Source organism: Sitophilus oryzae, unplaced genomic scaffold (assembly GCF_002938485.1).
Source record: "Sitophilus oryzae breed Bouriz unplaced genomic scaffold, Soryzae_2.0 scaffold_465_pilon_pilon, whole genome shotgun sequence".
NCBI lineage: Eukaryota > Metazoa > Arthropoda > Insecta > Coleoptera > Curculionidae > Sitophilus > Sitophilus oryzae.
Window position 1 is genome coordinate 3,323,564 of NW_022147046.1, and position 25,510 is coordinate 3,349,073.

Here is a 25,510-nt window from a genome sequence, read left to right on the forward strand (position 1 = left end):
TATATAAAAAAATCACTTCCATCAAAAATATTTTTTTCGATATTCTTAGTTATTGATAAATTGTGCAGATTTATTAATAGGCCCAGCTTATATTTCACTAGGTGCCTATAAATTGACGAGACAAAAATATTGAGCTAAAACGGATTTATTTTGATTTTTACAGTGATTTTTCAATATATATCTTGAACCCATAGGCATATTTGAGACCACGTAATATGTATATAATCGACATTTATTTCTGTTTATAATTTTTTTTCGTTAAAACATTATTTAAAAACGATCAGTTATCATATTTTTCCATACAGCTTTTAAAGAAAGCCGTATGTTTACAAAGTAATTACATAGACAGTAATGTTTAATAAATTAACTTTACTTCGTACTAAACCTCTGTTTTTGTTTTTTCACAAATTCGACAGCCATTCTGTCGTTTATCCTGGACTCGAGTATCTGTAGGATGGGATTATCTGCAATGCAAGAAAATATAAAGCAATGTTGTCTATTCTGGTAATGGTAAAACCATAGACTTAAAATAAAATATAGACTACACTATTTACATCTCAACGCGGTCAAACAATCTTTTTTGTACACATGTTTACTTCTGGGTACAGTCGACCGAGCCTTCCTCATCCAGCCTATGTTGTCACGTTTTTAATATTATCAATATTTTTTTTCTTGTTATACACATATATTGGGATATTAATACTACAGTTTAATAAAGTAGGTTTTAATATTCCATAGATGTATTAAATAGTCCTTATACTACTAAATTATAAGTCGGATACTGTTTAAAAAGGATAAGTTCTTTACAATATGACAACACCGATTAGAGGCGAGGGAGCCTATTCATTCATTTATTACCTTGTAGTACGCGTCGCACGTGTGTGGTAAAGCTTTGTTGCCGCTGTGTCCCCGGCTGTATTAACGCATTTTCTTAGCTTGTAGTCCTTAAGTGTTTATTTTATTGACTTTTTCTGTTGAAGAACTATAAAATATGGTTTGGCAGTGCCAAATTTGCAAGAAATTTGACTTAAATAATCCATTTAAGTCTTGAAACGACTTCCGACCGGTAGGCAACTCTCAATTTACCCATTGGGAGTCAGTGGCGTTGTTGTACAAAGGCGCTTATTTAGATAATATTTTAGTAAAATGTAAAATCTGAATTTTTTCTCTTACATTACATTATTTACTTACTTACATTGTAACAAAATCATAATTATAACCCTGTTAATAATTAATAATGTTTTTTTTTAAATATATTCCGGTTTATTCTAAAATTATCTCCAGAATCTAAAATAACATACAAGAATTTTAAAATGATATTACATTATGAAACAATATTTTTTAATATACCGAGTCGTCTCAAAAGTGGCTCACCCCCTATAACTTTTTTATTTTTTCAGATAAACAGATTTGTACGTTAGTAGGTATATGACATAAACTAGGATTTATTGACGTATTCAATTGTTTTTGGTCTCTTCCTGTTTCACCGAAATGATGACATCTTTTGATTTTTAAAGGCACCCTCGGTATATTGCTACTTTATTCGATAAAAAATGATACTCTGAATAGAATGACATATCATATGTCAACTTTTGACATTGTCGCTTAAAAACAAATCGTATTTTAAATTTCAATCCAGGGTGCCATGGTGTTGTTAAAAACACTAAGTTTTAATCAAGGAGCCTTGGAAAAATAGTTTTGATCGTCTAATGGGTTTCGTGTCTTGTCTAGGCCGGTTAAAAGATGTACAAATCGTATTTTTAATCATACATATGTCAATTTTTTCAAATGGAGCAAGGGTGACTCATTAGCATATTTCGCAAAAGCATTTTTTTATGAATATATTAATACCACACACTTGGTATTTCGAGTCAAATTGTCGTTATGAACCGCGTGTTACAATTACAATTAAACCATATGCGAAAATGTCAAAAGTTGACATATGATATGTCATTCTATTCAGAGTGTCATTTTCTATCGAATAAAGTAGAAATATACCGAGGGTGCCGTTTAAAAATTAAAAGTTATAGTCATTTCCGGTGAAACAGGAAGTGACCAAAAACAATTGAATGCGTCAATCAATCCTAATTTATGTCATATACTAACATACTAAATATTGTTTTTTTTTATTTGAAAATATAAAAAAAATATGGGGGATGGGCCACTTTTGGGACGCACCCGGTATAATAAAGACGGTACCAAGTTAAATAAATGTAGTTTTCATTTTCTCCACTTCCTATCACCTTCCTTGCTTTAATGGAACAGATTTATGTTTTCTCTAATTTACATAATAAGACATCACTTAATCGGAAAAAAAATACATCAATCATATATTTTTTTCTCTCCCTGTCGTCGATTCTATTATATCTGTGGAATAGATCCTGTTTTGATTAATATTAGGGGTTGTAAATGTTTGACTAAAATTAATAATTTATTATTAATTTCAAAAATTACGTAATTTCGATTATAAAATTTCTTCTATAACGTGTATTTTATTATTTTTATCCTTTTTGGACTCTAAGACGTTTTTTTCTAAACTTTTATTTAAAAAACCTGTCCTAAATCTTAATAAAATATAAAAAAGTTTAAATACGATATATTTTTAATTTAATTATAGCTTCATTAAAATAAAAAAATTACCCGGCTATAATACGGAGAGTTCAGGTGTACTTGAGAAACGAAAGACAGTGTTGTGTTTCTCGGCAGAGTCGTCAGGGAACGACCGTTACGACAGAGACAACCTATCTATCGCTCGTGTCGCACTCGTTATAACCTAAAACAATAACACAACAATAACAAGACATTGTCTGACCGCATGTTCCAGCTATTTATGAATGAGATGCTCCGTCTATATTTTATTTTAAGTCTATGGGTAAAACAATTTCCGATGCACGTGATCAATGATCAACTTTGAGAGCGAGACAATACGAGACAACAAACGAGACAAGCGATGGCGACAGCGCAGCCAGATTGTGATGGATTTATGAGATGAATCTTAATTTAAAATTGACAAACAACATATTTATTATATCATTTTTGAAAGAGTTTTACGTTTTATTTTTAATTTAATAACTAATATTTTAGTGATTAATTGATTTATTTGTATTATAGCTTATTTTACTTATTACATATTGGCAAAAGCTGGTCCATTATGAAGATTATTAGAAGCGTTAAGTATTATGGGTTATTTACTTATTGATGTACATCTTACAACGCCATAAGTGGTAATAACAAGTAAGAGGGTGCTATTAATGCACAAACTAATAATCACAGAATTTAATAAAAACTAACTTTGAAAGTGGTATAAGGTTCTAGGTATAAGTCAAGGGTGTTAAAGGACCTTTATAGTCTAAAATAGTTTAAAAAAACAGGGAAGCTACAAGCTCTTTGCTTCGGCGTATTTTCAACACACAAATTTCAAGAAATGCAATACAAAAACTCGAAAATTTAGTTCTTAAAATAACTGTTTGTGCTTAAAAGTGCAATTTAAACCTATGAAAATAGGCAAAAAAACGAAAATTACTCACAAAGATTCAACAACAACACGATATTTTTTCAAAATAATGACTGACACTAGGATAATTGTCAAATAATAAAGGACAACATTGCTGAACACGGCGCAATGTGACCAACATAGCGATAATAAAATTCGGTTTAAACTAATTTTTGCAGCTTTAATCTAAATAAAATACCTATCTGTTACAATCATTTGCTCTATAAAGTAAAATGAAGAGCTGCTCGGTATCATAAATTATACAACAAATTTAAACAATTTCGCCAAAATTTCATTTAGTCAGGTTAATAAACATTAGTGTCAATGTCGATATGATTGATGACGTGCATCGGAAAATGTTTTGCGATTACAGTATTATTAGAGCTTGTTCGTGTTCTCAAAGCGGTGAGTCATGGTGTATTTTACTCACTTTTGTTATGCTGCTGCATGAGTGTGAGCTCTACGGGTTTCAGCCCGTGGAAATTGTCAACTGATGCATTATCAACAACTCCAGAAATGGTGCCTAACGCGAGAAAAGCTTCTCCGGCAAAGTCATTAGCTGTGAGAACGTCGTGGTCCATGACAGTGAAGGCAACCATAGCTCCCGGTGCCCTAATTTTTGTTTTACAGTTATATAGTAATACCATAGTAGAAGGAAAAGAGTAGTTGCACTCTCCCAAATATTTTCTGCCAGTTTTTACAGTCTGTCGAATATCGGCAGATTGCAGAGCGTTTCAGTTGAGTTCCGTCCGTCGACCTGCGAGGTTCGAGCGTTGCGTCCCAGCACAGAGACGGATTGACAAAAAATGAGTGCCTTACTGTGTGCTGCTATTGGTTGTAGTAATAATTCAAAAAATTGTGCTCTGAGTTTTTTTTCAGGTTAATTTTCTCGTGACTGATTCAATACTTAATAATTTGATATTATTTTCATTTAAACCTCAATTTTTTTATCGATTTTACTTCTGACAACCATCCCTTACTTGCTGTTTAACGAACTGCACTATCATTGAACAAAAATTTGCTAGTACGGAAACGCTTTAACGTACCATGACTGTGAATATTTTTTAGGGGTAATATATTTTGGCCCAGAAATATGAGGATTTTTCTGCGCAATTTATTTTTCAAAAAAAAACTGGATTTTTTTTTAGTTTTTAGTTAAAAAACCTAATTTCTTGATAATATGGTAACTAGGGTTCAGAGCCGGAAATTCCCGGTTCTTTTGAGATATCAAAGAACCGGAACCCGAAATTATTAATTCCCGGTTCTTTCGGTACCTGCGGGCTTCGGGACTCGGTAACAATAACTAAAAAGTTATTCTTTTGTTACGTGAGAAAGTAGTGATGCTATTTCTCAATGTTCTTGCTTCTTTTCTCCTTTGAAATTTCTGTAATATTTATTAGCAATAATTATTGAAGTTTAAATATATTATTATATTATTTAGTACAATGTGTTGTTCAATGTATTAGTTATCCAATGAAAATCACCTAACCAATATATTACTACAAAACAAGTATATTAATGTTAAAATTAAACTTGTTTTAAATTTAAAAAAAAGTTGTAGAAAATCTTTAAAATAGGTAATAATATAAAAATATGTCATTATATTTTTTTCTGCATTTTTTCCCATCAGAAGATTTTCAGATACAGAAGAATTGTTAATTACACGAAATGTGAAAATATTCTCTTTTCAAGCAAATTTTTACTCGATGATCAATTTTTTTTATTTTATTTTATTGTGAACTCATATTTTCCTAAATACATCTCTGTGAAACTATGGCGAGTGCCACGACTATACTTTGCCTAGTGATAGACCGCGACTATACAGCTACGTCAGTGGTCACGGTACGCGAAAACAAGATCATATAAAGTGGCAGAAAAAGAACAAAGGATTTGACAAGGAGTAAAGCTACTAGTTTCCTTATACTATGGTACCTAATACTAGTAAATGGAGAAATAGGTAGATATTTTGCTGAGAAATATTGATCAGAATAATACATTTCCAGTTTTAATATATTTGGATAATTATAATCTGACTTACTTGCATTGTTCTAATGATACGCTGAACTCAAAACATTCGTCGAAAATTGGGTGTAGCGTCTTTTTGTGCACGTTGGTCTGTTGTTCGTTACAATGAGGAAACACTCGTTTGGGCAATAACTCTATGATTACAAAGGGATCGCTAAATCCGTTAGGGTCTAAAGGAATTACGTCTCTAGCATGTAAAACCTAGAAAAAACAGAGCTATATAATTACCTACATGAAACGTTTATATGAATTATCAAATAACTAAAATATTAACCAGTTCACACTTGATAACGGTCAGTGATACTTCTGACCGAAACATTGTGTAAGCAAAATAAATAAAGATAATGGAAGTCAGACATTCTTTTAGTTTTAATATTGTACTGCTATTTGAAGCAAAGCCTACCAGACAACTCTACTGAGCTGTCTTAACAACGAACCATTAATCCCGTAATATTACGATTTAAACCCGACAAAATACAGAAAGTTTTGAAAATTGGTAGGTATGTTGGAGATAGCATGAGGATTACTAAACCGAAAAGTTCCCACCCCTAAATAGTGTGCGTCATCCCCCAGGACATGGTTTCTACCCCCGTTTTGAGTTTTTTAGATACTCTCGGCAACGGTGCAATTCTCGACAAAAATACCTATATAGAAGATTGTTCTTCATAAAATTCTCTATCAAAAAGATAATTACACTTTTTTTCTAAAGTTAATAATAAAGTGGCAAATAGGGTGCAAATATACGGGTTGGTTATGACTAGCACTATCTGCAGTTCAATCTAATTTAAAGTTTAATGTTTAACGCTAACAAAAAGCAGTAACCACTAAATTATACTTAAAATTTTAATATACGTTCTTCTCTCACACTCCTCTACTCCTATAAAAAGGGTGATTTGTACTTATTTCCAGTTTACTTATTCTAGTAAAGTACTAGATGCGTTTTTTTTAAAGTGTTATCTCCTGTAGGCCTAATCCACTAATTATCAAATGTTAAAGATGGGATTTAATTTAAAAGTTTCAAAATGCGTCGTGCAAATCATGTAAAGCCGATATCTAGTTTGGGCAATACAATGAAAATTAATGGCAATGATGTTCAAGTTGATTCAACATTACTATTACAAAGAATTATTTGCACCGTTCATTCTAGCCTGGAGTTAAAAAAGTGTTTTAGTTTCGAATTAGCTTCAGTACCTCTTTCTTTTTTAGATGCGAAAGGCCTAATGAGGAAAACAGCAGCTTTATACCAGATTGTCAATAAAGTTCCAGAACGAGACCATATTTTTGAAAACAGCGAGTATGTCATTGATGGAGGATATTTGCTTCGCCGCGTAATATGGCCAAAAAAGAGACATTTAACATTGTTTACAACGCATACGTTAGGTAAATTAAAAAACATTATGGGAATAGAGTAACTGTCGTGTTCGATGGTTATATGGAAAATGCAAACAGCACGAACAGCCTGAACGACAGAGGCGGCTACTTCAAAGAAGCTGTCTTCAAATTATGTGTGACGAGAATGCTGTTGTCTCAGCAGAACTTCCTAAGTAATTTGTTTAACAAAGAACGTTTAATCACAGAACTAGTAAACAAATTTAGGAAAGAAGGTATAGAAGTATTTGTTGCTGCGGATGACGTTGATTTATTAATAATTGAAACTGCTATAGAAAAATCTAATAATTGCGATAAAACTGTTATAGTAGGGCAAGATATTGACCTGCTAGTTCTTCTTATTGTACTTTCTCCCTCTGACAAAGATATCAAATTTTTAAAAGAAAAACAGGGTAATACTTGCAAAAGGATTTACAGTTCTCAAGATTTACAATCCGCAACTTCAAATCATGTACCTATTCGCGAAAAGAAGTGATTTACAACATATGGTACAAACTTTCAATAATGAGAAATCTACTATTACAGTTGAGGGTTGGAACCTTTGGTGTTACACAGCAAAATAAAAACACTAAATCACCACAATACACCAAAACACTTTTACTTTTACACTGGACGCGCGTTTCGCTAACCATGTTAGCATCATCAGCAGATGATTATAAACTAAAGTACAATCTACAAGTTGAGCGTTTATATACTCGCTCAGTGGGCCCCGAGTGGGCGTGGCAAAATCTAGCCAACCGAGTCAGAGCCAACTGAGCGTAACAGTTAGATTTCCGCCACTAGGGTAGTAGGAACAAAGAACTTGAAGGAATTGGACCGTTGACTCTGTTTATACTATCTTTACATTTATTAATTCTGATGCTTTCATATGCATCTAATTGTCTGTAATTTGAGACTTGTTTAATTAATTTTAAATTATTAAGATCTATACAATGTTCATTATCAACAATATGTTCGGCAACGCAAGATTTATCCGGTCTACCATATCTTATCTGAGCTAAATGTTCTTTAAATCTAGTTAATATTGATCTTCTAGTTTGCTCAACATATTTCTGATTACAATCTTACAAGAAATTTCATAAATACCCGACCTTTCCAGTGGAGGTGTTTTATCCTTTGTATTGCCTAATAATTGTTGTAATTTATTATTAGCACTATACACAAGTTTATAATTGACATTCTTAAAAATTACTTTTAGACCACAGGATAACTCTCTATCAAACGGTATCGAAAAATATTTAGACGTATCTTCCTCCACTTGAAAAGTCGAATTTTCAGGAAATCATTAAGCTATACCTACGTTTTCTAATTAATTTATCAACTAGTGAAGGAGAATATCCATTACACTCAGCTACATTCCTAATGTAATCTCTTTCTATTTCATTTCTTTCGTTGGAAAGTGGGAAACTAAGTAATCTATGAACTAAGAAATTTAAACTAGCCATTTTATGTTCAACACTATGATGTGATTCATTAGGAATATATCAGCGTGTGGTATTTTTCCTATAGATATCAAATTCCACGCAATTATTAGTATTTCTAATAACTAATACATCTAGAAATGGTAATCTGTCGTTGTTCTCAATTTCATGCGTAAATTTAATGGAAGGAAAACGATTATTTAACTTAGAAATAAAATTATCTATGGTGTCTCAATGTGTGTCAAAAACAACAAAAATATCATCCACATACCTAACCCATACTCTTGGAAAATACTTAAACTGATTCTTAGCTTCCACTTCAAACCTGCTCATGAATAAATTAGCCAAAAATGGAGACAATGGATTACCCATTGCTGTACCTTCCCGCTGTTCAAAAAAGTTGTTATTAAATTGAAAACAGTTTTGTTTCATACATAACGATGTAAGCTCAATATATTCAATCACAGTTTTGTTGTCGAGACCATTTGCGTTCAGTAATTCCTTCAAATAGCCTAAAGTATGTGGAATTGGAGCACTTGGGAACAACGAAGATACATCAAAGGAGACCAAAATTTCACCTTCATGCAATGTTATATCTTTAATTTTGTTAATGAATTCAATATTATTTCTAACTGAGAAAGAAGGTTCATGATCAGGTAAATTTTCAAACTCACTTGATAACCATTTTGCCAAATTATAAGTCGGAGAACCTACAGCCGAAACAATTGGGCGCATTGACTTGTCCGGTTTATGAATTTTTGGCAAAGCATACAATTTTGGTAATGAGGGATTCGATACTTGCAATTTCCTCTTTAAAGAAAGATCAATAAGGGTGTTACATTCTTTTAGAGTTTTTTTAACGTCTGCTACCATCTTAGACAAGGGATTCTTTTTCAAATTTATGTAGGGGCCATTATCGATTAAGAATTATCGATGAAGAAATCTACTCATGAAGAAATTGCAAACGTAGGATCGCAATTTATTTTAGCTTTATACAACTGTACCTCAGCAGAAAGCAATCTAGATGAATACCGATTTATGTACTTCAACAAACTTGTTTGTAAAGCCAACAACATTGTCATGTTGTCAAAACTAGCACCAACTTCTGCTGCAGCTCGGCAACACTCGCATCGGGTTTTTCACCAAATTTAAACATGGAGAGGAGTTATGCTCGAACCTACCGACTGGGGGTGGAAAAAAGTTGGCGGTATCCCACCCCAACAATGACAAACAAAGAGCCAGCCCCGGCATCTGTTTTAACGCTTATTTCATGTTCATGCAAATTAGGGTCCGAATACAGATGTAGCTGCAGAAGAGCAGGCTTGCGTTGCGTGTTATCATTGCTATGGACACTCATGCTTGAATGTTGAACCTGTGGAAGATGACAAAGATTACTAGATAAGATTTGATAATTAGTGGATTGTGCCTACAGGGGATACTTAAAAAAACGCATCAAATACTTTACCTCTAGGGTGATGCGGAAATAAGTACAAATCACCCTTTTTATAGGGGTAGAGGAGTGTGAGAGAAGAACGTATATTAAAATTCTAAGTATAATTTAGTGGTTACTGCTTTTTGTTAGCGTTAAACATTAAACTTTAAATTAGATTGAACTGCAGATAGTGCTAGTCATAACCAACCCTTATATTTGCGCCCTATTTGCCACTTTATTATTAACTTTAGAAAAAAAGTGTAATTATCTTTTTGATGGAGAATTTTATGAAGAATAATTTTCTATATAGGTATTTTTGTCGAGAATGGGCTCTTTCACTATATTTTGGAATTAGCACAATTGAATAAAGCAATTAATTCTAGAATTTTCTGCTATCTAACTTTCGAAAAATTTGAAGTCGTTCTTATGAAAATAAATAAAAACAAAAAAGCCCAGAATAAAAACCCGCACTTTATTTTTATTTAATACGTCACACCTGGCATGTTGAAAAGCGGCAACACGGCCGGGCCACCAGCCATCATGCTGACCCACCACCATCTCCACACAAGGCAATTCAACCTTTTATAATATGGCGGAGATAGAAGTGCTTTATTTGGCGCGTATTTTAAAACCTGTTTTATTTCCAAATAGACATTTTTCACACAAATGTCGGGTTAGATTACATAATATTTCACTAATTTTTTAATATACAGGGAGTCTAAAGCTCTCTACATAAGTATGGAGTTTTTTTGTATTATTACTTTTATGAAAACATCAGTTAGTTACTTTTTATAAAAAGGTCTGCTTTCTCAGAAAATAGGTAGGTAATGTAGTAGTGTGTAAATATTCAAACTTGAGGTAGCATATATAGGGTGTTCAAAATCATCGGAAAAAGAAATAACCAGAAATATATGACAGAAAATAGCAATATAAACTAAATATTCAATTGCAGACACTTACCTACCATAGTTTAGAATTTACTGTACGTTTGATAAATATAACTATTATGGACAGTGTAGGAAGTTACTTGTCTTAGTAAAAGCCTTGGTAAATGCTCTTGGTGTAAACTACACTGACTTGGGTCAACAAATATGGAATATTTTTCCTATGTTTTGTTATTGCAGCATTAGACAAATGGGAATAAATTTAAACTATAATAGGTGAGCATAACTAAAAAATATAATATGTGTATCAAGATTTTATATAGAAAAAAAACTAAATACCTTTTTATAACGTCATTCCTTTTTTTTCCATAGTTCTTCAATAAAATATTGGATATTCTAAACAAGATGACTAAAAAAAGACTTACATCCAGGCCATTTATATTTTCAAATGTGAATGTTGTCAATATCTTGTGAGGTAAGTGTAAGCAATAGCCATAACTACATCCTCACTAGGGTAACAGAGGCTTTGGCCTTTAGCCTTTGGCCTTTTTGAGGCATATTTAATGCACTTCTTACCTAAGAACTACTAGTAGGAGTGAAATTATCTCTTTTAATAGCTGTCAACCATTTTGTACGAAGCTCGTCATTTTTGGGGAATATAAAAGCAGAAACCTTGGGACCCCCTCTATAATTCTCGTGACAATTTGTAACAGAGCATGTAAAAGGTATGCTACAATAAAATGTTAATACCTACCCTTTAATACCTATCTTTTGATTATTCTAAGTAACCATTATAAAGTACTATGCAGACTGGCGGTGAAGGCTTTTTACTCATTTAGGTGTAATATCTTGATAAATACTTCTAGTTCTTACCTTAAAATAATTAATAATAGAGCAGTACGACAAACACAAAAATTTGAAGTTCCCTATGTGGAATGTCTGGTTTGGATTTTTATTACACTGTTATTTTATCACAATTCTCTGATCACACCATGCACTGAACACTAAGAACTAAACAAACGTGTTGCAGAAGCACAACAAACTAGAGATAATTAATTATTTCTGGTATGCAATCGGAACGAAAAACCACTACCGGCTTTTCAGTTTAAAGGTAAACAATTTAATAATGCGCTGCTTTCGCCGCCATATTTGCCTTGCCCATATCATGTTGATTGGCCTTGAGTTGAGGTGGTGCTAGTCAAATCAAATCGCAATGTTGCCAGTTGGTGGCTGGCGCACGAGCACGGTTCTGCAATATGATTTGGCGTATTTTTCATACGTCATCAATTGGCGCTTTAAAATTATTTCAAATTAAAGCAATTTTGAGGGCCTATAAAAATTATTCAATGTCATGGAACTAATTTTTTTGGATAAATATACTGAAATAGTCTTCTATTTCAGATTTTGTCCTTGAATTGGGTATTTTATTTTTTGTGAAAGAGCCCATTGCACCGTTGCCGAGATTATCTAAAAAAAACTCAAACTGGGGGTAGAAACGATGTCCTGGGGGATGACGCACACTAATTAGGGGTGGGAACTTTTCGGTTTAGTAATCCTCATGCTATCCCCAACATACCTACCAATTTTCAAAACTTTCTGAATTTTGTCGGGTTTATATCGTAATATTACTGGATTAGTTATAGTGATACACCCCCAAATATTTGAATCGCCAAAATATTTTTGAATCATTCTTACCTCAACACATAACGAATCATGATTGAAATATGCTCTAACTGCTAAGCTTCCGTATTGAGTCGCCGTTGTGCTATACTGATCGTGCAGTCTTTGACTGTAGAAAATCTCTATCAGTTTCTCCGTGTCCGTCCTGTGGTACTGCAGTCTCTGTTCTATTTGACAGAACGTAGGTGAGTGAAGCAGTTCAGTGCTGAGTCCTTGTCCTTCTGCGTGGAAGAAGTCGATCATGAGCTCCAAAGCGGAATGGAGCCTTTCATGGAACATTGCTGGCAAGTCTTCGCTGGTAGCTCCACCGTCCATTTGGTGGTTTAGTTCTGCTAGAGTGTATTCCCATACCTTTAATATAACAAATTTTATAGAGAATATCAATAAGTTAGTGGTGTACGTCATCAAGGACGTAGAAACTATTACTAAATTAAATTTCTAATAAATAAATATTCGTTTGAAACTTAGAGAGCGCACTTTTTCTTTTTTTCGATAATCTTATATACAATTAAAAAGTGACAGCTCACACGAAGTAAACGAATGAACCGATATAAAAGCTTTATGTTGATAGTCATGGCAAATATTTCCAAATATTCCAGTATATTATTATTTCTTTTATATATTTCTTTGAAGATGTGTAATTTGTCATTTTCTGTTTTATTATTTTTTTCTAATCTGACATTTTTATTTTCAACTCTATTCCGAGTTTTCTTTGACAAATTTGAAATTAAATCTGCGTTTTGTTTAGTTAAAACTGCGATGTTCATTGCAATAAAACATTGCATTAAATAGTCAGAATCGGCAACTTATACTACTTAATTTCTCAATTATTTTGAACAGGAAAGACATAATGGCGAGCCTCTTTTGCCGTTAAACTGCGTTAGAAATGTGCGATTTTATTGAAAAAACATAGATCTTTCAGCGTGTTTAAGCTGTACTCAATATCAGTTTAAGGACTGCGAGTGGAATCTCAAAAAAAGTGAAAACTAATAACCAATTAGAACTTTACATTTTTCTGCTTCCAAATACAAAACTTATAATAATAACTTAATTATTGCTAATAACCTAAAAAAAATTTGGGGTAACGTCAACGATTTCTTGTAGACGTATCTGTTTTAAAAAAAGTCAAGTGTTCTCGAATAGTTGAATTAAAATATTTTAAATTGTTTTTTCTTTATACTTTGTATTTTTTTTGCTTCCGACGACGGAAAGAAATAAACTTTCCGAAACGTTAAGCATTTTTTTCCGTGCTAGGCAAATTTTTATTACTGTAAACATAACTTCTGACAAGCAGTGTCCATTTAGTTTTAACCATAGACTTAAAATAAAATATAGACTGAGCATCTCATTCATAAATAGCTGGAACATGCGGTCAGACACTGTCTTGTTATTGTTGTGTTATTGTTTTAGGTTATAACGAGTGCGACACGAGCGATAGATAGGTTGTCTCTGTCGTAACGGTCGTTCCCTGACGACTCTGCCGAGAAACAAACACTGTCTTTCGTTTCTCAAGTACACCTGAACTCTCCGTATCATAGCCGGGTAATTTTTTTATTTTAATGAAGCTATAAGTAAATTAAAAATATATCGTATTTAAACGTTTTTATATTTTATTAAGATTTAGGACAGGTTTTTTACATAAAAGTTTAGAAAAAACGTCTTAGAGTCCGAAAAGGATAAACATAATAAAATACACGTTATAGAAGAAATTTTATAATCGAAATTACGTAATTTTTGAAATTAATAATAAATTATTAATTTTAGTCAAACATTTACAACCCCTAATATTAATCAAAACCGGATCTATTCCACAGATATAATAGAATCGGCGACAGGGAGAGAAAAAAAAATGATTGTTGTAATTTTTTTTCTAGTTAAGTGATGTCTTATTATGTAAATTAGAGAAAACATAAATCTGTTCCATTAAAGCAAGGAAGGTGATAGGAAGTGGATAAAATAAAAACTACATTTATTTAACTCGGTACTGTCTTTATTATACCGGGTGCGGCTCAAAAGTGGCTCATCCCCATAATTTTTTTATATTTTCAAATAAAAAAACAAGATTTAGTATGTTAGTATATGAAATAAATTAGGATTGATTGACGCATTCAATTGTTTTTGGTCACTTCCTGTGTCACCGGAAATGACTATAACTTTTAATTTTTAAACGGCACCCTCGGTATATTTCTACTTTATTCGATAGAAAATGACACTCTGAATAGAATGAAATATCATATGTCAACTTTTGACATTTTCGCATATGGTTTAATTGTAATTGTAACACGCGGTTCATAACGACAATTTGACTCGAAATACCAAGTGTGTGGTATCAATATATTCATAAAAAAAATGCTTTTTCCAAATATGCTAATGAGTCACCCTTGTTCCATTTGAAAAAATTGACATATGTATGATTAAAAATACGATTTGTACATCTTTTAACCGACCTAGACAAGACACGAAACCTATTAGACCATCAAAACTATTTTTCCAAGGCTCCTTGATTAAAACTTAGTGGATTGAAAAAAACTGGATTGAAATTTAAAATAGGATATGTTTTTAAGCGACAATGTCAAAAGTTGACATATGATATGTCATTCTATTCAGAGTGTCATTTTTTATCGAATAAAGTAGCAATATACCGAGGGTGCCTTTAAAAATCAAAAGATGTAATCATTTCGGTGAAACAGGAAGAGACCAAAACAATTGAATACGTCAATAAATCCTAATTTATGTCATATACCTACTAACATACAAATCTGTTTTTATCTGAAAAAATAAAAAGTTATAGGGTTGAGCCACTTTTTGAGACGACCCGTATATTAAAAAATATTGTTTCATAATGTAATATCATTTTAAAATTCTTGTATGTTATTTTAGATTCTGAAGATAATTTTAGAATAAACCGGAATATATTTTTAATAAAAACATTATTTATTATTAACAGGGTTATAATTATGATTTTGTTACAATGTAAGTAAGTAAATAATGTAATGTAAGAGAAAAAAATCAGATTTTACATTTTACTAAAATATTATCTAAATAAGCGCCTTTCTACAACAACGCCACTGACTCCCAATGGGTAAATTGAGAGTTGCCTACCGGTCAAAAGTCGTTTCAAGACTTAAATGGATTATTAAAGTCAAATTTCTTGCAAATTTGGCACTGGCGAACCATATTTTATAGTTTTTGAACAGAAAAAGTCAATAAAATAAACAATTAAGGACTACAAGCTAAGAAAATGCGTTAATACAGCCGCGGAGATAGCGGCAACAAAGCTTTACCGCACACGTGCGACACGTACTACAAGGTAATAAATGAATGAATAGGCTCCCTCGCCTCTAATCGGTGTTGTCATATTGTAAAGAACTTATCCTTATTAAACAGTATCCGACTTATAATTTAGTAGTATAAGGACTATTTAATACATCTATGGAATATTAAAACCTACTTTATTAAACTGTAGTATTAATATCTCAATATATGTGTATAACAAGAAAAAAAATATTGATAATATTAAAGACGTGACAACATAGGCTGGATGAGGAAGGCTCGGTCGACTGTACCCAGAAGTAAACATGTGTACAAAAAAGGTTGTTTGTCGGCGTTGAGATGTAAATAGTGTAGTCTATATTTTATTTTAAGTCTATGGTTTTAACGCAGAATTGTTTATGAAAAATAACTACCTATTTTATTTTGTAGATTTTTCTTGCAGTGCAGTGGCGAAATACCCATAAAGGATTTTTTTGGAGAGACTTATAATTGTGTTCAAGGATTCAAAAATTAAATAAAATACCGTGTGTTTAAGATACCGTGTGATAAGAAAAAATATAACTTTGATGCGGATCTTAGTTCGGATATAACAAAATAATTTTAAATTATGCACTTTGCCTTCCCACATATACCCATAAAATATTTTGTTTCAACATTTTTCCGCTTTCGTATAATCAACCGAGGCGTATGAGGTGCGCCATCCTGTATTGTATTCGTATGGCAATAGTTGTTAAAAATCATAATACATTCTCATATTTTATATAAATTTTGGAAAAAATTATTTCTTTATTTTATTGAGTAATATTGAGAAAACCTTACCTCACAGAGTACTTTTTGAAAATTTTGCGGGAGTAAGGCCACATTCAGCACTTTCAGGTGCGTGTGTAGGTAGTCGAATAGAGGATCCACGGCCTGTGGTGTTGGTAGAGTATCTGGGGACCAGGCGACGTGGAACATGGCTTTTCTCAAAGCCTCTTGCATTTGAGGGCCTACTCTCTTTAATATGTCAGTTATTCTAACCTAGAAAAATGTGGAAGAAAGGTGTTACGTTTTCTGATTCATATTTTAGCTTCTATCGTTTTTTTTAAATGTTCTGTCGACAATATAGCATATTTTAAAAATATGTTTGTGTATTCGTAATTTTTCATTTTAGAGAGTTTTCTTCAGGTATTTTTTATAATAATAACGTTTTTAAGTTACATTTACAAGTTTATTGTTTACCGAGTGATTATTGAAATATAATCAACTTTAAATAAACTTTTCATTACATTTAAATTACTTTCAATATTATAAAACCACACATCATTGACGCTAAACTGAGAGTACTATTCAGAGTTACAAGGGGCTCACAGAAAACTTAAGTCTTTCTTGATTTAAATCATTTTGATGACAAATCATTTGATTTTAAGTCACATTTCGACTTTAAGACTTTAAATTAAACTACTAAAAGACTTTAAATCGATTGATTTAGGTCTTTATTCCGAAACAGAAAAAGATTTAAGTCATTAAAAAAAGATTTAAGTCTTTTTAGAAAAAAATTAAGTCATTAAAAACGATTTAAATCTTTTTTTAATGACTTAAGTCATTTTACAAAAGATTTAAATCTTTTATGAGATTTAAGTCTATTTAGAAAAGATTTAAATTTTATTTTTTTGCATATATTTTTATCATAAATTTTTAACAGCGGCATCAAATACGTGTTCATCATGTTTAGTTTCATAAAAAAGTAGCAACTGTGAAAACCCTATCTTTGTACCGCTGCTCATAAACGAGAAACACTGTAAAACACAAAAATGGGACAACCTGTACAAAGTACCACGAAATTTAATTTTATTTAAGTTGTTGATGTTTTTATATGTGTGTTTTTATGTCCTTGGTGCATTTATTTTTTATTGTTTATTATAGTATTTATCTGTATCTACAGTAAATTAATATACAGGGTTGTTCACCACATACGACACGGAGTATTGTAGCTAAACGATGAGATTTTTACAAATTGTAAGTTTTGGGTTCGATGAAGGACTATTAGAGGTATAATTTAAAAATAATTTTACAAGATACAGAGTGTCCCAAATAAGTAAAAAATATCAAAGTTGTATTTTTTTAAACGGAACACCCTGTATATTATTACATTTTTAGTTTCTACGATTAAAATAAAGGTAAATTTGATTAAGATTTATTATACTTAAACCTTACCGTTTTTGAAATATTTTCAATTTTGTGAAATTGCAGTAAAAATTTTAAGGCTTCATTTCTCCAAGGGTATCAAAGTTTTTAATACTAAATATTTACTGAAGTTTATTTACTGATCAGTTATTGTGTTGCAATAATAAAAAATAATACTACCTTATACAGAGTGTCTAAAAATTTATTTTAAATAATTATTAGCTTCAAACGGCAATAACTTGTTTAATTTAAATGGAACACCCTGTATATTTTACGAGAATCAGATGCACAATTTAATTGTCTATCAAATTATATTATACCATTTTTTACCTATCTCTTTAAGTTTTCGTAGAAAATGCATTTTCTTGTAATTTAGAACTTATTTATCAATATACCCATGGATTATTAACATTTTAGATTATTTTTAAAGATGTACCAAATTTTTAAAGTGTACAGATACTAATATTGTCGATATAATTCGTTTATTTCATTGAAAAATAAAAAAAAAACTGTTTAAATATTTGTTAAAGAGGACCAATTAATATGATTCCAGTATTCAAACTACATTAACTGACTGTTTGCGTTGATTAATAATAATTGCTCCAAATACTAAAAAACTGAATTTTGTATGGGCATTAGACAGTGTGAAAAAAGTAACACCTTAAAAATCATATTTCATTTTTTAATAAATGCTTATTTATAACAACAAAGACTTTAATTTGATAACTTATTATATTGATTTCTGACTCAAAAATCCACATTTATTTATAATAATTTATTAACGAACACAATTAAGTATGTAATTACGTAATTAAGTACGTCATTAATTAGTATATGGGCGGAAATAATAGTGTTATATTTAATTAATGGTATACCCTTTTATAAAGATTTAAATAGTTGTCTTTTTGCATACAAATGGGCTAGTAATATTATCGTTTTGCTAAAAACGATAATATTACTAGTCTGTACATTTTGTACATTTGTTGCTTTAAAAACAATCTAAAATGTCAATATTCCATGGATATATTGATAAATGAGGTCTAAATTATAAGAAATTGCATTTTCTACGAAAATTTGAAGGGATAGGTAAAAAATAGTATAATACAATTTGATAGACAATTTAATTGTGCATCTGATTCTCCTAAAATATACAGGACATTCCATTTAAATTAAAGAAGTTATTGCCGTTTGAAGCTAATAATTATTTAAAATAAATTTTAAGGCACTCTGTATAAGGTAGTATTATTTTTATTATTGCAACACAATAACTGATCAATAAATAAACTTCATTAAATATTTAGTATTAAAAACATTGATACCCTTGGAGAAATAAAGCTTTAAAATTTTTACTGCAATTTCACAAAATTGCAAATATTTCAAAAACGGTAAGGTTTAAGTATAATAAACCTTAATCGAATTTACCTTTATTTTAATCGTAGAAACTAAAAATGTAATAATATACAGGGTGTTCTATTTAAAAAAATACAACTTTGATATTTTTTATTTATTTGGGAGACTCTGTATCTTGTAAAAATATTTTTAAATTGTAGCTCTAATAGTCCTTCAACGAACCCCAAACTTACAATTTGTAAAAATCTCATCGTTTAGCTACAATACTCCGTGTCGTATGTGGTGAACAACCCTGTAGATAATAAAAAATCGGTTAATGGGCAATACAAGAAAATTTATATTAACATTTAAAAAATAGGTATTTAAATCGAATTCTGGTTTCCTTGACTTGAGGGAAATTACATTGATTTAAGTCATTTTACTGATTAAACTTGCATATTATCATGATTTAAGTAGTCAAAGAAAAAAAGACTTAATTCAAATAAAATTAAATAACGTTATATTGATTTGTCTTTACAAAAATGACTTGACTTGAAAGAAAATGATTTAAGTCAAAGACTTAAGACTTAAGTCATTTGAACTTTGAATTGAAATTGACTAAAGACTTAATCATTTTGATTTTAGAAATTACTTAAGATTTAAGACTTTAGTCTTTTTAAAACTGACTTGTTGCAGCCCTGGTACTATATTTATGTTTTTAAACTGTTAGTTTCTCGGATACATAAGTATCTGAAAAACGCAATTCTAGTTTGATAATAAGCTTGTCTCGCCACACCATCCACATACTTGAAAAACTGTTTTAGACGATATTCTAAAATGTGGGTAAAGTTTGTATTAATATAGTTAATGAAACATTTCAAAGAAGAAAACTTATACCCTTGTTTATATATTCTTAAAGTTGGTCAACCTCTCGACAAAATGTGCTGCCTCTGGCGAACAAATCGCAAAGCTTTAAAAGAATGAGGCATGTGATTAGGGGCGGAGTCAAAAATATCGATTATTTGCGGTATTTCCCTCAGAGTAATGTAATAATATAGCTCGGATTTTTGCGAACTATAATAGGGCTCAGCTGATTAAGAAATTTAAACAAAACTATTATTTCATTGTTGATTTTCGATTATTTTTACTGTTATTTCAAGGATTCTAAACCGTATTTAACAAAGAAATAACAATTTTCAATATGTTGGTACATTAATGCTAATTACTGGTAATAATTTATATATAAAAAAAGTTACATACACTTACTTTATTTCGATTTGACCCAGGGCTATAAAATTTTATTTCATGCTTCGATCATTTTATCCTAAATTGAGGTTTTACGTTTTTAAGATAATTTTTTTTTGAAAACAAAACGTTTATACATTCTTGATTAATTTTTTTCTTAATGAAAAATAAAACTTGGCACTTGTTTCAATAATATTATTTGACATTTAAATAAATATTATGTACTTAATACACCATTTAAATCTTTATTACACGAAATAAATCTTTCTTAGCGTAAAACATGGTCAGAGTCAAGTGGGCTTTAACTTTGTACCATATGAAAAAAAAACGGCGTCCAGTTGGCAGGGAAATGACGATCGACGACATTTCCGACGGTCGACGACATTTCCCACATAAATTTACATATAAAATGACAGCGATCTTCATTTCATAGCCATCGCTGACGCCGTTTATTTTCGATCAAGAATTATAAAAACTGAAAATATCATTATGTTTTAACTCACAAAGCGCGTTAAACCATAAAACTTTCTAGTATATTGTTTTTATTAGGAGTAAAAATGACGCACTTTTCGTGGCGAGACTGTAGGTTTGACATACAGCCGAAGCACAAAAGTCATTTTTACTCGAATAAACATATACTATTTTTCAAACGCCACAAATAACGTTTTAAACAATTTCAAACGTTCCAAATAATATAAAAATATTTAAAACTCATACCTTGTAAGTAATTATCATAAAAAACAAGGTATGATATTGCGCAGGTTGGTCACCACGTCACAGGTGATAAACGGTAATATTGGTCGGCAAGCTCCACGCGCCAATTTCAAATTTTCAAACAGATGACACATAATAAATGTGTATAATGTGTCATAACTTTTCAAATGTCCAGCTCGATGATTTTACATAACTTTAGGGGTTGTGTAATTCTTCCCTATTTTAGGTCTTTTTTTATTAGTGGCAATTGAACAATACGGATATTTTGTTGTATGGCATATGACGTCACAGGCGATATGCGCAAACTGAACGAAATTGGAGACGCTATCGACCATACCTTGTTTTCAAGTTTTGTTTGTACCATGAATAATTATATATCGAGAAACTATGGTTACGGCTCGTTGAATTTGAGACTTATGTCATTTTAATAATATATTTTCATACTTTTATGCTTAGGCGTAAAGTGCTTTACTTTTATGCCTAGGCGTTAAAATGACTTTTTTATATTGTCAATCACGTCGCAAAAATTAATACTTTTGTGACGTTTGAAAAAAAAATAATATTTTGAAACTAACTGGTATATTTTTCTGCCACAACAAAGTTATTATACAGTGATAAATGATAAGATCATATTGAAATACGCTACTGGGTAAAAAAAATTGGCTAAATTTTATCAATAATACTCCATTTCAAAAGTTATTTTCCAAAATAATTAATATTTTTTAATAATTGATTGCAATTAATATTATTTGACTAGTTTAATTTGATTAATTAATAAGACTAGATTAATTTCATTTAAAATAAATTTGATCAGATTTTTTTCGTATATTCAACTACCAGAAAAGTAGAAGGAAGATTATAATGTATCTATCACAATATTTAAAAGAACTACTACAATAATTATTAGAAGAAAAACAAAAAGAAAAAAATACCCAAATACCTTCACCTTCTACTCAACTACAAAATAAATGAATATAATCTCTTACAAGAACACTACACAAACTACTTCTTGTATTCTACACTAAACAAATTATCAAACTTATTAATTAATCAAACATAAAGAAAAATTAACCAAATTACCCCTTCACCTACTACTTAACTTCAAAATAAAATATAAAAACACTACTAAATTTCTTCTGGTAGTCTACACTAAACATTATAATCAAACTTAATAAATTAATCTAATTTTACATTACAACTACAAAGAAACAAGAAAATATTTTAAAACTACAAGAAATAAAACTTCGATACGTGCGACCAGTATAATAGATCAAGCGGACAAAGAATATAAAATACTTTAAAATGTGCATTCAGAAAGAAAAAATATCTCGAAAATTATCTAAACAAACATTTTTTTTTCTTATCAGTGAAAAACATCGACCTCGTCGGCCTTGCGGAATTTGTCGGGTATTTACAATGGTCGAATTGTATAATTACCAGCTTTTATAGCATATCTAATAGACAAAAAGTATCTGGTCGATTAGTAACCAATTGGCACAGTCCGAAAATTATCGATTTTTATTTTCTCTGTTTTTATTGGCCGCTTCAAAATTCAGAGTAACAAAAAATATTTTTCTCTAGTAAAAGACTGTGAAATACGCCCCGCCATCTGGTGCTTTACATCCATAAACGTCTTAGGTTGAGCTACTTTAAAAATTCATATACAAGGCTTATACGATGCTTTTTCGAAAATGTTGGCTAAATAGTACTTTCGTATAAAACTTATAACTAAATTATATCTGGATACATATAGATACCTGAAATTGACTTAGGGTACTATCCAGTTGGTTGGTCAGGGTAGCAAAATGCATCTCTGGCGTTAGAGATTCTAATGTGACAAAATCGAAGTAATTTTCTGAAAAAATATAATTGAATGCTTAGCTTTATATTTTTTTATCTAAGAGCCTTGACCTAGCTAGATATTGTCAAGACTTAAATATAGGCCAAGACATCTTGGGTTTATACTACTACTACTGCCATTACTCGCTGACGAGTATTCGACACGCATCAAAAGATGGTTACGTAGGGCGTTTTCTGTCATGAGCTTTTCTGTGACTGAAAAGCCCGATACATGATATTATCTCTCCTCCGCACTCCGGACATTCAAAAATATCATTACTTTGTTGCCTCTTTACTTTTTGGTTGTCGTTATTAACTGAATTTACAATTCTCCTCCACTGCGTTCTATTGCGCGCTGCTTCCTCCCACTGATGCTGCATACTTATCCCCTTTAAGTTTTCATGAACAACATCCTTGTATCTTTTGAGTTGTCCACCCGGTTTCCTCTTACCCTCTAAAAGTTCACCGTAAAGAAGAGATTTCGCTAGGCGGTTTTCTTGCATCCTGCATACGTGGCCAGCCCATCTTAAGCGAGATTTAGTAATCATGACTTCAGCGCTCTCGCAGCATGCTTTTTTAAGGACTGATACGTTTGAGACATGGTGGTACCATTTGATTCTTAAAAGTTGTCTAAGGTGTCTCTGTTGCAACTTGTTTAATGCGCTCGTGTGCCGGCGGTACGGCACCCAGGTTTCGCTTCCATATAACATGGTGGGGATTATTACTGCTCGATACACTGCAAGTTTCGTTTTTGTGCTCAAATCATGATTGTAAAAAACCCTGTCTTTTAATTTCCAGAATGCTCTTGAGGCGCTGCTGATTCTGTGCTGAATTTCAGAGTCGACATTTGCCTTTTCCGAAATCAAACTGGCGAGGTAATTAAATTCCGATACATATTCCAATAGTTCTTCTCCGATTTTTACAGCGCTGTTATAATTTTCCGGGGGAGTGCACATGATTTTTGTTTTATCGATGTTCAGTTTAAGGCCCAAAGTCTCGTATGCCCAGGTATATGTGTTCAGCATTTCCTGTAATTGCTGTAACGTATTAGTAACTAGAGCGCAGTCATCAGCGTATTGGAGTTCTCTGATGAATTTTCTACGTGTTTTTGCCCTGAGTCTTTTTATGTTGAACAGACCGCCGCACAATGGATCGAAGCATAGGAAAATAGGAACATTGACTTATTTCGAAATTAATACTTTTATTTTACTGTTTTTTATGTACGACTTCAATAAATACAACAAAAATCTAAATTAATATGGTATTTTGTACCATATAGTTTACAAAATATACAGGGTGTCTCAAAAAAGAACTAATATCTAAAACAAAAAGAAACAAAAATATTATAACAAAAAAGAAATTGCTTTCTCTGTTAAATCTAAATTAATATGGCCCTTTGTATCAGATATTTTAAAAATATATAGGGTCAAAAAGAGCTCATCTATAAAAAAAAAAGAAAACAAAACATTATAACATATGAGAAATTACTTTTCTCTGTTAAATCTAAATTAATATGGTCTTTGTACCAAATAGTTAACAAAATATACAGGGTGACTCACAAAAGAACTAATCTCTAAATAAAAAAGAAAACAAAAATATTATAGCAAAAGAGATATTGCTTTCTCTGTTAAATCGCTACGAATTTTATCACAGCTACGCATATCAGTTATATATGGATCGGAAGACAACAAAAGATTATGTAATTTGCAAAAGTTCTGTTAGACCTTCTTGAACGGCATTCTCTATATTTTCGAAAATATTTATTCCTAGACTCTGAGGCCTCTTCAGACAGATGCCCTATCGGAAACCAAAAATTGCTGATGATTTTTGCTCCGTGTATCAAAATTTTGTGTAGAGAAGATGGCATGTAATACCATCCATGAAGGTTAACTCTTCTGCAGTCTCTTTTACAAATTTATTAAACTTTTCGGCATTTATTTTTTTTTTCCTGAAACCATAACTTGGAGTAATGTATATAGTCTTTCCAGCAATCAATTCATCGATTCCTGTAATTTGTTATGACTTTTCGAAGTTTCGGAAAAATCTTCTCGCAGTGTTTCCATCGATAGTTGTGCCCCATCCCTGTTTAACGACATCGACTATCAAACCCATTTCCTCCCTAAATCTAAAATAAAATTGCAAATATATTCTGCAAAGCAACGCGTGATGCGCGTCCACGGCAAACTCGACAAATTGCCGAATACCAATTCAATTGCCGAATACCGAATACCAAAACGAAAACATTTCTGGGCCTTTCAACCTATATGCCTTATGTATTGTAGTGTAATTCAGTCCCACTCCAATATTCTTCGACGAATATACTTACCTATATCGGCAAATTACAAATTGTTTGATGGTGCACTGTGCGTGCATTGCATAAATTCAAGGATTTTGACATTAAAAATATTCTATTTTTTGCAGTGGCACTTTGGGGCAGCCAATTTTTTTATGGTATGTGCTAGTAAAGGTGGCTCTTTACATTGCACGTAATATCTCCACTTACATCCGCTTACATTTTTTTGTAATTCAAGAAAACTTTCTATTTTTAAGTCTTAATGACATAAATAAAAAACAAATGAGTTTTTCACTTCTGGTGTGACTTTTTTTTAAATTTAACAAT

General features: G+C 31.3%; 1 protein-coding gene across 1 annotated transcript in view; it reads right to left on the reverse strand.

Annotated features, from left to right (window-relative positions):
• Positions 1-284: 284 nt before the first annotated feature.
• Positions 285-25,510, reverse strand: part of LOC115885991 (BAI1-associated protein 3) — a 349,135-nt gene continuing 323,909 nt past the window's right edge. Inside the window, exons 15-20 of the mRNA XM_030905025.1 lie at positions 22,809-22,906; positions 16,417-16,617; positions 12,340-12,675; positions 5,532-5,719; positions 3,924-4,105; positions 285-464 (exon numbers count right to left, since the gene is read on the reverse strand). Of these exons, the coding sequence (XP_030760885.1) occupies positions 370-464; positions 3,924-4,105; positions 5,532-5,719; positions 12,340-12,675; positions 16,417-16,617; positions 22,809-22,906 (1,100 nt within the window). The 3' untranslated portion in view covers positions 285-369. The remainder of the gene's footprint in view (positions 465-3,923; positions 4,106-5,531; positions 5,720-12,339; positions 12,676-16,416; positions 16,618-22,808; positions 22,907-25,510) is intronic.